Source organism: Aethalodelphis obliquidens, unplaced genomic scaffold, assembly GCF_003676395.1.
Source record: "Aethalodelphis obliquidens isolate GAN/ISIS:26980383/991018 unplaced genomic scaffold, ASM367639v1 scaffold6, whole genome shotgun sequence".
NCBI classification, from domain to species: Eukaryota; Metazoa; Chordata; class Mammalia; order Artiodactyla; family Delphinidae; genus Aethalodelphis; species Aethalodelphis obliquidens.
This window is the reverse complement of record NW_020837950.1, coordinates 788,748-802,428: the sequence shown is the minus strand read 5'-3', so window position 1 is coordinate 802,428 and position 13,681 is coordinate 788,748. Positions and strand designations below refer to the sequence as shown.

The window sequence follows — 13,681 nt, the reverse complement described above, 5'->3', positions numbered from 1 at the left end:
AGGTATATAGTTTTAAAGCAAACTCCATTTTTGAAATTCAGAATTTAAAGGCAGTTGAGGAGTGATAAGTATATATGTTACTTTAAAAAGCATTATTATAACAGAGTTTATAAAGGAAAAATTTAATATGACTTAAAAGATCTCTCATGTTCACAACCCTAAAGCAGTAATTTTCATCTTCCAAATATATACATGAGGTACTTAGTTACCATGATTAATAATTAAACACAGTTTATTTTTTTAAGCATTAAATAGGCCATCTTTAAATAGAAGACAGCTTCCTGAGAGTATCTTAAAATTGCAAAATTTTTTAAATTGCAAAAATTGTCTTTTATAGTTATATAAAGGGACGTTGTAGTTACACAGATTCAAACCTTTAATATTACTGGGTTACTTTAACTTTTTACCTGTTTTCTTATTTTCAGCACATAAATGCACATCATGCTTATGAATCTCAGATCTCATCCATGGCAAAAGCCATGTCTAGATTAGAAGAAGAGCTGAGACACCAAGAAGATGAGAAAGCAGCAGTATTAAATGATGTGTCATCTCTTAGAGACCTTTGCATTAAGCTTGATTCAGGCAAAGATATTATGACCCAGCAATTGAATTCCAAAAACCTTGAATTTGAGAGGGTAAGAACTTAAAAGATAATATTGTAGCATATTTTTTTTTATATATGAATTTACTTATTTTATTTATTTATTTTTGGCTGTATTGGGTCTTCATTGCTGCATGCGCTCTTTCTCTAGTTGTGGCGAGTGGGGGCTACTCTTCGTTGCGGTGCGCGGGCTTCTCATTGCGGTGGCTTCTCTTGTTGCAGAGCATGGGCTCTAGGCGCGTGGGCTTCAGTAGCTGTGGCACGTGGGCTTCAGTAGTTGTGGCGCACGGGCTTAGTTGCTCCGAGGCATGTGGGATCTTCCTGGACCAGGGCTCGAACCTGTGTCCCCTACATTGGCAGGCGGATTCTTAACCACTGCACCACCAGGAAGTCCCAGTAGCATATTGTTTTATTCAGCCCTACTCTAATTTGACTACTACATTTTTTGTCGAGGTTTCTTTGGCAAACATGATGATAAAATTAGGTGCTGTTTTGAAGCAGATGGGTATTTAGGAGAATATAAGTCTTCTAATTATAGAATAGGAACATATCCCAATACATTCTTTCTCTGCTTAAAAGTAAGACTTATATGAAGAATTGAGCAGTTGATTCCTTTCTAAGTGGAATATTTTCCTGATAAAAATCTTACTTAATTTTAAAAGTCGAGTTAACTGGAACGTCCCATTCCCAAACCGAAGCATTACTTTAAACAACCCAATGTGTGTTTTTAAACATGGGTGTTTCCAGTTTTCACTTATTTAGTAGTAACTTTATTTTCAGGTACTGAGAAGCTTCAAGACTGGTTTGACTATGTAAACAGAATATACATATTTAATAAACCAGAAGGGCCTCCTTACTGATAGGGTGGCCACATTTTAGGATTTTACGTTAATTACCCCCTCTTGACAAGGTAACATGAAAGAAAACTATTTGAGGGTTGGGATAGGTCTTTGCTAAAAATAACAAAGATTATTTTGAAAATAAGATGTTTTTCCTATATGTGAAAAGTATTACAGAATCTTTAATCAGTACCCAAAATGAAGCAACTGATGTGTGTATAGCTGTGCAGATAATTTTTCAGAGTAAGTCTAAAATTATACTGAAGTAATCTTGCTTTGTTTTTCTTGTAGGTTGCAGTGGAATTAGAAAATGTAAAATCAGAATCAGAGCTGTTAAAAAAACAACTGTCAAGTGAGAGACATACGATTAAAAACCTTGAATCATTGTTGGCTACAAATAGAGATAAAGAATTTCATTCCCATTTAACCTTCCACGAGAAGGATACAGAAATTCAGCTACTTAAAGAGAAGTTAACCCTTTCAGAAAGCAAATTGTAAGCGTCATGAATCAACTTATGTGAGGAAAATAGCTTGTCACAAATAATTTTTCAATATGAATAATTTTTTATAGATTTGTAGCATAAAACAAATGATAGAAAAATAGTGGAGGAACGAAAAAAATTTTGTTTTCAAAGTGTTGGGGGACTGGGGGATGGGAGTGCAAAGCAAAGTATTTTGATTACATGGCCGCTGCTTTGGGAAACTCAGGGGGTTTAGCTCAGAAGAGACATCATGTTTGGGCGTGTAATTTGTATATGTTCTCCACAGAGGTGGTACCCATGGAAGTGAACGAGTGGACTTTAGAAAAATACCTAAATTTGAGGACTGAAGAGAGAAGTCAGCGAAGGGGAGAGCATTTCAGAATGGGGAGAACTGGCTGTGTTTCATGCTATGAATTAGGAAAAAGACTTTGAAAAGGCCATGAAATTTGACCCTCATAATATTGATTACCTTTTAGGAGATTGATAATGGAGAAGTTTGGACATATTTTTGGAAGAAGGGAGGAAACATAGAGTAGATAGTATGAGTGGAATAATTAACTTTTAAAAGGAATTAGAAATATATCTCTTTCTGAGGTAGGAATCAAGAAAGAGCCAATAAAGATACTTTACTTTTTGATGTTACAATTCATGTCTTCTCACATTGGTATCTCCAGCATTGCTGCAGTGCCTAGCACATACTAGAAGCTTAGTAAATGTTCGTTAAATAAATGAGATGAATGAAAAAGAAAACTTTGTGATAGAAGCTCCAGACGTTTATGGAATTATTGTTGGAAAGTCTTCTCTTTTTTTCATCCTTATATGTCACCTCCATTTGTATTTATTAATAACAAAAACAAAAATCCATAGCACTTGATGCTATAAAACAGAATATTTATTATTTATTTGATTTTCTAAATTTGTTTTTAAGAAATAGTCAAAGCCGGGAAAACACCATGCTTCGGGCTAAAATGGCACAATTACAAACAGATCTTGATGTTCTGAAAAGGCAGATTTCAACTGAAAGATATGAACGGTAAGAATATATTTTTAGCATTGAACAGCGTTTTTATTTATTCCCTATTCTATTCCAAAAGGATTTAATATGGCTTACAAATAGCAAACTTTTCTTAGCATTAATACGTAAAATAAATTTCTTTGGTAATTCTTCCTAAAAAGGCAACAAGTGTTGTAGAAGATAATATCCCCACAATAAAGTAGCAAGTATTGTATGAATGTTTGCTGTAGCATTCCTCAGGACAAAATTAGGGCATTATTTCAAAGGATATAGTTAGGGAATCAGCAAGCTAGTAAGGATTCTACAAGAGCCCAAAACATTATGGTCCAATAGGAAATTCCAAATACAAATCATCATGAAAGCGATGATACTGATGATCTTAAGGGCACTTAACAAATATATGCCAGATACTATGTATGTATCTGATTAATCCTATTAACTATCTATTATTGTGCCTATATTGTTATTAAAAACTAAGGTCACGCAAATAGTAAATAGCAGAGCCAAGACTAAAATCCATATAGGTTTGTCTAATTTTAAAGCCTGTGCTCTTAATCTTTTCAATATATTCCCTACAGCTTAGGAATTTTTATAGACACTTATATTTCAGTTCATTTGCTTTATTATGTTGAAAATTTTAATCTCCAAGTGTTACAGACAGGAATGAGACCTGCTTTAACAGTTAAAATCCAAGTCTAATTTGTGAATCAACTTGTCAATTTACTTTTCTTCCATTATTCTTTCCTACTGTATTAATACCATAGGCATCAGCATTCCTAAGATTTCATTCTCAAATAGTGGTCAGATTGCTTATTTAGGTCAATATTTTGAGTTCTCTAATCTTATTCTTAACCATTTGCTTCAAAACTTTTAAGTGATGTGCAATTTGGATTATAGATGGAATTTGCTAGGAAATCAGTATTTGTGATTTCAAAGAGAAATGAAGCCTGAGGTTGCATCAGTGTCATGAAAGCAGTGTTGTTATTTTCTTGTTATTTAGAAGATCTATTTTCTGAATGTACTAAACTGTATATATGTAATGATTTTCATTTATTAATGACAACTGAAATTCTCTTCAATTCAAGGGTCCTAAACCAAGCCCTCTGTTGCCTAGGGTTATAGACTCCCTTAATTCTTCTCCTTTTTCCTTGCCCCTGGTCCCCAAAGAAACCTTGACCCACCTAACCATGTCTTTCCTTCTGTTTACCATGCAACTAAATCTTGCATTTTTAAAGAGGCAATATTGTCCCTGCAGGGAACAATATAGATTCTTGGGGAAGAGGGAATGGCAAAGAAACCTTAGGTACTACAGTGATTTATGGCCCTCGGAAGGGCCACAGTGTATTAACAGTGTATCTATGTATTAAAATCTGATGTATTAAAATTGGACGGAGGGGGAGTAATTTGGGGAGGGGCATCTAAAAAAGTTTTTGTAGGGGATTATAATGAAAAAAGTTTGTGAAGCACCCGTCTAGGTAGAAATCCTAGGTACTGAAGAGCTCAAGTCAGAAAGTCTGGGCCAGGGACTGTGAATAGCCCACAGTAGAGGTGGCAACACAGTCATCATGCTTTGTGGGGCAGACCCAGACATAACAGAAAGTAGATTATTTTACTTCTAACATTTGGGCGTTTTGAGACAGGAAGGAAGAGGACTAGATTTATGTGCAAGAAGAGGTGGGAAAGGTAGGGGCAGAGAGGGGAACCAACCAACTTTGAAAATCTATATTCAGAAGGGCTTTGAACAATCTCTTAAAGTACATATTCCTTTTATTGACATCTTTTATCCTCAACTTAGAAATGATATAAAGACATAGGATTTATTTATTTGTTTATGGCTGCGTTGGGTCTTTGTTGCTGCGTGGGCTTTCTCTAGTTGCCATGGCAAGCAGGGGCTACTCTTCATTGAGGTGTGCAGGCTTCTCTATGCGGTGGCTTCTCTTGTTGCGGAGCACGGGCTCTAGGCGCGCAGGCTTCAGTAGTTGTGGCACGTGGGCTCAGTAGTTGTAGCTCACAGGCTCTAGAACGCCGACCCAGTAGTTGTGGCACACGGGCTTAGTTGCTCCGCGGCATGTGGGATCGTCCTGGACCAGGGCTCAAACCTGTGTCCCCTGCATTGGCAGGCAGATTCTTAACCACTGTGCCACCCGGGAAGTCCCTTCAAAGGATTTAAATTTAGTAGAAATACTAATTAATCAATTGAGTAGAAATTACTTAACAACAATAACAGGACCTTTTATTTGTTTACCACTTTTTGGTATAATCTCTTATTTTGTCTTTATTGACAGAGAACGAGCAATCCAAGAGATGCGTCGGCACGGTCTTCGCACACCACCCCTTAGTTCTACTCTGAAGTCTCCTTTACATTCTCCTGAACATACAAACTGATTATCAGAAAGGTATGTATGTAACACCAAGTACAAGCAAAACTTATCTCTGGTTATAAAAATTACAAGAGTTGTTTTCTGTGTGGGGGGAGAGGAGATTGCCTATAAAGGTGGTAGGGAACTTTCAGAGGTAATAGAATGTGCTGTGTCATGGTGGTGATGGTTACATGGCTGTATACAATTGTAAAAATTCGTTGAACTGAACGTTTACAGTCCATGTATTTTATTGTACATAAATTATACATTAATTAAAAAAGAAGACATCTGGGGACTTCCCTGGTGGTCCAGTGGTAAAGAATCTGCCTTCCAATGCAGGGTACGTGGGTTTGATCCCTGATCGGGCAACTAAGATCCCACATGCCGTGGGGCAACTAAGCCCATGCACCACAACTGCTGAGCTTGCGCGCCTCAGTGAGAGCCTGGGTGCCACAAACTACAGAGCCCTCGTGCTCTGGAGCCCGCACACCACAACTAGAGAGAGGAAACTCACGCACCACAACTAGAGAGAAGCCCACGCGCCGCTACAACTAGAGAGAAAACCTGCACACCACAACTAGAGAGAAGCCCATGCGCCACTACAACTAGAGAGAGAAAACTCACGCTCCACAACTAGAGAGAAGCCCATGTGCCGCTCTAACTAGAGAGAAAACCTGCACGCCACAACTAGAGAGAAGCCCATGTGCCACTAAAACTAGAGAGAGAAAACCCACGCACCACAACTAGAGAGAAGCCCGTGCACTGCAAGGAAGAGCCTGCACGCCGCAACGAAAGATCCCGCATGCCTCAATGAAGATCCCACACGCCGCAACTAACACCCGGTGCAGATTTAAAAAAAGAGAGAGAGAGAGAAGACATCCACAACAAAAATTAAATGACAATGTATCACAGGGTAATATTTGATAAAGTGCCAAACTCAAGGTACAAATAACAGATAGTGAAAGTGTGGACAAAGACATAGAAAATATTATTTAATATTGAAAGCTAGATATTTTAAGATAAATTATTATATACATACAGAAAAGTGCTATATCGTAGGATATACAGCTCAATGAATTTTTACAAACTGAACACACCTATGCAACCTGCACCCGGATCAAGAAACAAAACATGACCTCTCTTGGGTGTCCTTCTGGTCATAAGCCTTACTCTAAAAGTAACTGTCTCAGTTATTAAAAGCATAGATTTCTTTTGTCTGTTTCTGGACATTTTATAAATGAAATCATATATTTCTGGCTTTTTTCTCAATAGTACCTCTGTGACATTCATCCATACTGCTGTGTACTTGTAGTTGGTTCAGTCTTGTTGCTGTATAGTATTCCATTATGTGAACATACCACAGTCCATTTACTCATTCTGTTTTTGATGGGCATGTGATAATTTCCAGTTTGGGCTATTACAGATAGAATTATGATGAACATTCTAGTACCTTATGTTGGCGAACAGATGTGTGCATTTCTTTTGGGTATACACTTAGGGGTGAGATTGTCAGGTCACTGGACGTGCATGTGTTCGAGCTTGAGTAGTTATAGTAAGGCAGTTTTCCAGAGTGATTGTAAAGAGCTAGGACACATTTGGCTGAGGAAGGGTCAAAGTGATGTGCTCATTCATTGGAGATGGGAGTGAATGGGAAAGAAGCATGTCAGACCCAGGGTTTGAAAAGTAGATGACTGAAAAGTGCAGGCTTATTGACAGAAATAGTAAAGTCAGTCCTTTTAAAAATTATTCATTTTTTGGCTTCTCTCAATAGAATTTTATAGGAGATAATTAAGCATTTCCTTGGTGACTTCAGAATCCTCATAAGAGTATCAGCTATGTTCTATTCTTTAATATACTGATGCCCCAGGCTTTATTGGTATTTGTAGGGCCTATGTTTAAATGATTCCTGATTGCTGTGCTTTTTGCTTTTGTGTTTGTTTATTTGACTAAAACATTTGACTTCCTCTTTCACTTTGAGGACCACTTCCTAGTGCTGGCAGCAGTCACTTTGTCCTCACAACTTCGAAGCTGCTGCATTAATTTGAATGTGATTAGATGGAGGTTCTGCTTCTCATTATAAAGCCTCTTGGCAGTTGTGACACAAGCATTTTTTTCATGCTTGATTCACAGCTGCATTTTAGATCAAGGGTTGGTAAACTAGGCCCCTGTAGGCCAAATCCACACCACTGCCTAATTTTGTAAATTAAGCTTTATTAAGCCACACCGATTTGTTTACATATTGTCTCAGACTGCTTTTCTGCAGTGGCAGAATTAGGGAGTTGTGACAGAGACCCTGTGGCCCACAAATCTGAAATATTTATTTACTAACTGGCCTTTCATGTCACATAGCCCCTGGAAAACTTATCTGTATACTTGTGAGATAATATGAGTGAAAAAGCAAGTAATTCCTTAGTTTATGAAAAGAGGCTTGACTCCCAGGGATCCCCAAACTATAATTTAAGAACCACTGGGGGCTTCCCTGGTGGCGCAGTGGTTGAGAGTCCGCCTGCCGATGCAGTGGACATGGGTTCGTGCCCCAGTCCGGGAAGATCCCACATGCCGTGGAGCGGCTGGGCCTGTGAACCATGGCCGCTGAGCCTGCACGTCCGGAGCCTGTGCTCCGCAATGGGAGAGGCCACAACAGTGAGAGGCCCGCATACCGCAAAAAAAAAAAAAAAAAAGAACCACTGATCTAGAACATAGTGCTTTCCAGCAATCTCTAAAGCTGTAATGAATTAGAAAACCTTTTAAAATTATGATAAAATATATATAACATGAACTTTGCCTACTTTTTTTTTAAGTTTTTTTGATGTGTACCATTTTTAAAGTCTTTATTGAATTTGTTACAATATTGCTTCAGTTTTATGCTTTGTTTTGTTTTTTTTCTGGCCAGGAGGGATGTGGGATCTTATTTCCCGTACCTGGGATCGAACCCACACCCCCTGCATTGGAAGGCAAAGTCTTAACCACTGGACAACGAGGGAAGTCCCTCAACTTTGCCTTCTTAACTATTTTGTAAAGTGTACAACTCAGTGGCATTAAATTCACAATGTTGTACAACCATCACCACTATTTCCAGAATTTTTTATCACCCCGACAGAAACTCTGTATCTATTAAGCAATAACTCTCCAGTCCCCTGTCTTCACTTCCCTGCCCCTGATAACCTCTAATCTACTTTCTATCTCTATAAATTAGCCTACTCTAGATTTTCATATAAGTGAATTTATACAATATTTGTCTTTTTGCATCTAGCTTACTTCATTTAGAATAATGTCTTCAGGGTTCATCTGTGTTGTAGCATGTATCAGAACTTCATTCCTTTTCATCCCTGAATGATATTCCTTTGTGTTTATACCACATTTTGTTCTTTTGCTCATCAGTTGATGGACACCTGGGTTGTTTTCATCTCTTAGCTATTGTGAATAATGCTGCTGTGAACATTGGTGTACAAGTATCTGTTTTAGTCTGTTTTAATATCTTTTGTGAGTACCTAGAGTTGCTGGGTCATAAGGTAATTCTATGTTTAACTTTTTGAATACCTGCCAAACTTTTTCCACATAACTGTACCATTCTCACCAGCAGTCTAAGAGTTCCAGTTTTCCAAGTCCTTATCAACACTTGTTATTTTCCATTTTTTTATTATAGCCATTCTAGTAGATGTAGATTAGAAAATGTCTACAACCATTAACAAATTCCCAGAGTATCCTAATGATGTTGTTAATTGGTAGCACATTTCCATTCATATTTTCTAACGTTGTCACCAAAACTAATTTTAAGGGATATCCCCATAAGTACCCAGAAATGAATATGAAATATTCATATCAAGTCGTATTTACAGTGTCTCTAATAGTTAACATATATAATCCAGTTTTGCTTTTACTGTTTTGATTATTGCATCTAAAAAATGCTCACTGAGAAAACATAAAATACAAAAGTAGAAAGAAGATAACCAAAATCACTTCTTTTTATATTTTTTTTATTGGAGTAAAATATACATAAGGTCAAATTTATCATTTTAACCATTTTTAAGTGTACATTTCTCTGGCAGTTAGTACATTCACACTCTTGTGCAAAAATCATCTCTACCATCAATCTCCAGAACTTTTTCATCTTCCCCAGCTAAAACTCTGTACCCATTAAACACTAACTCCCCATTCTCCCTTTCCCCTAACCTCTTGCAATCACCGTGACAATTTCTGTCTCTATGAATTTGACTATTCTTTGTACCTTAAATAAGTGGAATCATGCAGCATTTGTGTTTTTGTGACTGACTTATTTCACTTACTATAATGTTTTCAAGTTTTATCCATGAGGGAGGGAGTATGTGTCAGAATTCCCTTCCTTTTTGAGGCTGAATATTATTCCATACTATGTATATAGCACACTTTGTTTATCCATTCATCACTTGGCTTGCTTCCATCTTTTGGCTATTGTGAAAATGCTGCTGTGAACATGGATGTACAAATCAAAATCACTTTTAATCCTACAACCCAGAGAAAATAGCAATTAGCCATTTGGTACACTCCCTTCTTTTTAAAAAGAAAAAAAAGTTTATTTATTTACTTTTTTTAAATTTTATTTATTTATTTATTTTGGCCGTGACACGCGACATGCAGAATCTTTGCAGGATCTTAGTTCCCCAACAAGGGGTCAAATCCGTGACCCCTGCATTGGGAGGAGAGCATGGAGTCTTAACCACTGGACCACCAGGGAAGCCCTTACTCCTTTCTTATGTTTAATTTGTAATAAATATACACACAAGCATAGACATACATGTATAATTCTAATAGAAATCATACTCAAAATAGTTTTTATCAGTTTTTTTGTTCTGTTCTGTGGGGTTTTCCCCTTAATATAGTTGCATACATTTATTCTTATCATTAAAAGCATTTTCAAAAATGCCATTTTAAAATAGTGATTTAACAGTTGATCACATGGATATTCCATAAATTATTTAATCATTCTCCTCTTATGGAACATATATCGATAGTTTGTTTCCAGCTTTTTTTTTCTTATAAACAATGTTTTACATCAGTATTTGACAACCTGCCTGATAATTTCTTCTTAAGTATGTCTTCCTCAATATAGAAAAAAATAATTACTTTCTCAGTGTTTCCATTGTGTGATTTTTTTATATTTTAATGTCTGTGTTTTTTAATTGGGAGGGTGGTTAGATAGCACGTAAGGTCAAAATACTTGGAAAAATATTTGACTATCCTTAACATGCTATTTTAAGACTCAGACAACATAATTTACAGTACTTGTTTGTAATTTTATGAAACCTATACATCATAGTATCCCTTCTTTTGAACGATTTTTCTCAATTAACATTCTATGTTACCCCATTCTTTTCACTGTGTATCATTCTTTCAGTACTCTTATACTTTGAAATGCTTTTGTATAATAGTTTAAAGGGAATATCTTTTTGAAATATAGAACAATACTTCTTGACTATTAACTATAATTTGTGGGCAAAGATTTTATTAGAGATTATAATTTCAGTTAAAACATTACTGAATTGCAATTTTTCATGAAAGTACTGAGTAATTTTATCATTTTTTTCTTAATCCACCTTTCCCCTCCCCGCTTTTTCAGAATGATGGCTTTCATGAGTTGGCTATATGGATTTTTTTAAAGGACAGACAGTAATGAAATATTTGAAGCACTTGTTCCTGAAAATTATGAACATTGACACAAATTCTACCTCTGTCAACTTTTATTTAAATCAGTGAATATTTATGTAAAAATTTGGTTTAAAAGAGCTATATCCATGTATATATTTTCATATATATGACAGAACAGAATATGTATGGATAGTGCTAATGTTATATCTGTATTTTTATTATTCCTGACTTAAATTACTTCTCAAAGTGTGTTTATACTGTGAATTATTATGATGTATTATTCACATTATGCTTTAATAATTTTTTTCTTAATGAACCATGATATATGTATATAAATATTCTCATTTCCATGCCTGTGTTTATAACCCATATCTTTAATACATTCATAAGGGATGATCAACTTTGATACTATGCTGTCATGTTTAACTTTTTTCTTCTAAATGTAAAATTAATTATGCACCAATATGCTGTCTATCATTGAGGGGACTATATTCAGGTCTATTCTTATAATAGCAAAGGTCTTGATAAAATAATGGTTGCCATATATAATTTGTTATTGCCAACTAGAAGAACTGTGATAGAAAAGATACATTCATATATTATATACAATATACTATTTTGGCTACCACATGGACTCTTCACATAATATAAACGCTATCAAAATTAAACTAAAAGCTGTATTTAGAATTTTGTAAAACGATAGAACAGAAATTTGGGATACTTTTCAGTAAATAAAATTTATCACTGTACGAATCTAAAATTTTGAATACAAAAATATCAATATATAGGGTAAATACAGTAAAACATTTTGTTAAAATTCCATTATACATTCAATAATATCCAGTTTTTTGCTTCTAAACCTGTGTGTTGTAATTTATCAGTCTTCCAGAATAGTATGTAAACACTGACCTGTTGTGGCATATTAGATAGAAAACAGCTTTTTACAGTGAATTTTCAAAGTTGTAACTTTAAAGGATTTAGATATATACAGATATTAATAAAAGAACAAAAGTACAAAATAGATTGTCATACAAAAACTAATCGTGTTTAAACCATACATTTGAAGAAAATCCTGTTCTTAATAGATTTCATTATGATCGAAAAAGAACTTAAAAACTAGCATTGGAAAATGGAAGACCAATTATTTATGATACATTTTATTTCCTCCTGTGGTTTAATAAAGTGGAGCTTATGTGTGAGTGTTTGTGTGTACCTGGGGGTGGACAGCACTCTTTTTCTAAAACTAATATTCCTTATATGTTCTCATTATGCCCTTTGCAGTAATTGTATATTTGGTGTGATGTGGCTTACTTTTTCACCATCTATGTAATTTTATGTATTCTATCTCCTGTGTGTGAATTCATGTATTACAGCAAAATACAATAGAAATGGGACTATTTACAATGTCATATGGAAAATCTTTTAATAAATATATGTAAATAAAATTTTAAAATTTGTCCCCACCTTTTCCCCGAAACAACAGCAAGGCATATTTTGTTCAATATTTTATTTTTAATGTTTCTATAATTTAAAAATGTATAGTTTGCCGTAATTGTTATTTTCATAACCATGATACAATTTTTTAAAGTAGTTTTATCTTGAAATACTGAATGTTCTGACCTTTTATAGATGTTTTTAATTTGTTTTAAATAATTTTAAATTATGGAGCTTGACATAGATTTTCCAATAAACTTTCCAGTCCATTTATTTTCTCTTTCTTACAAATAATTTTGTATAATGGTAGCAATATTCTTAATTCTAAAGTTAAGTGTAATTTATTCAAATCAAATTTTATCATGGTGGGATATGGAGAAGTCTCTGAACTCAGATTCCAGGCACTTTCTTTTTTTTTTTTTTTAACATCTTTATTGGAGTATAATTGCATTACAATGTTGTGTTAGTTTCTGCTGAATAACAAAATGAATCAGCTAAACGTGTACATATATCCCCATATCCCCTCCCTCTGCGTCTCCCTCCCACCCTCCCTATCCCACCCCTCTGGGTGGTCACAAACCATGGAGCTGATCTCCCGGTGCTATGCAGCTGCTTCCCACTAGCTATCTGTTTTACATTTGGTAGTGTATATATGTCAGTGCCACTCTCTCACTTCATCCCAGTTTACCCTTCCCCCTCCCCGTGTCCTCAAGTCCATTCTCTACATCTGCGTCTCTATTCCTGTCCTGCCCCTAGGTTCGTCAGAACCATTTCTTTTTTTCAGATTCCATATATATGTGTTAGCATAACGGTATTTATTTTTCTCTTTCTGACTTACTTCACTCTGTATGACAGACTCTAGATCCATCCACCTCACTACAAATAACTCAATTTCGTTTCTTTTTATGGCTGAGTAATATTCCATTGTATATATGTGCCACATCTTCTTTATCCATTCGTCTGTCAGTGGACATTTAGGTTGCTTCCATGTCCTGGCTATTGTAAATAGAGCTGCAGTGAACATTGTGGTACATGACTCCTTTTGAATTATGGTTTTCTCAGGGTATATGCTGAGTAGTGGGATTGTTGGGTTGTATGGTAGTTCTATTTTTAGTTTTTTAAGGAACCTCTATACTGTTCTCCATAGTGGCTGTATCAATTTACATTCCCACCAACAGTGCAAGAGGGTTCCCTTTTCTCCACACCCTCTCCAGCATTTATTGTTTGTAGATTTTTTGATGATGGCCAACTGGCACAAAAACAGAAATACAGATCAATGGAACAAGATAGGAAGCCCCAGAGATAAACCCACACACATATGGTCA

At 35.5% G+C, this 13,681-nt stretch overlaps 1 protein-coding gene across 7 annotated transcripts in view; it reads left to right on the top strand.

Annotated features, from left to right (window-relative positions):
* The window catches only part of CEP135 (centrosomal protein 135), a 79,541-nt gene extending 66,912 nt beyond the window's left edge, over positions 1-12,629 (top strand). For 5 of the 7 annotated variants that reach the window (XM_027102877.1, XM_027102876.1, XM_027102873.1 and 2 more), the window contains 5 exons: positions 426-635; positions 1,732-1,934; positions 2,851-2,955; positions 5,223-5,333; positions 10,894-12,629. In XM_027102877.1, the coding sequence (XP_026958678.1) occupies positions 426-635; positions 1,732-1,934; positions 2,851-2,955; positions 5,223-5,322 (618 nt within the window). In that variant the 3' untranslated portion in view covers positions 5,323-5,333; positions 10,894-12,629. Of the gene's footprint in view, positions 1-425; positions 636-1,731; positions 1,935-2,850; positions 2,956-5,222; positions 5,334-5,636; positions 5,656-10,893 lie in introns of those variants that run through there. The other 2 variants (XM_027102875.1, XM_027102878.1) reach the window with 2 other exon arrangements.
* Positions 12,630-13,681: the final 1,052 nt, after the last annotated feature.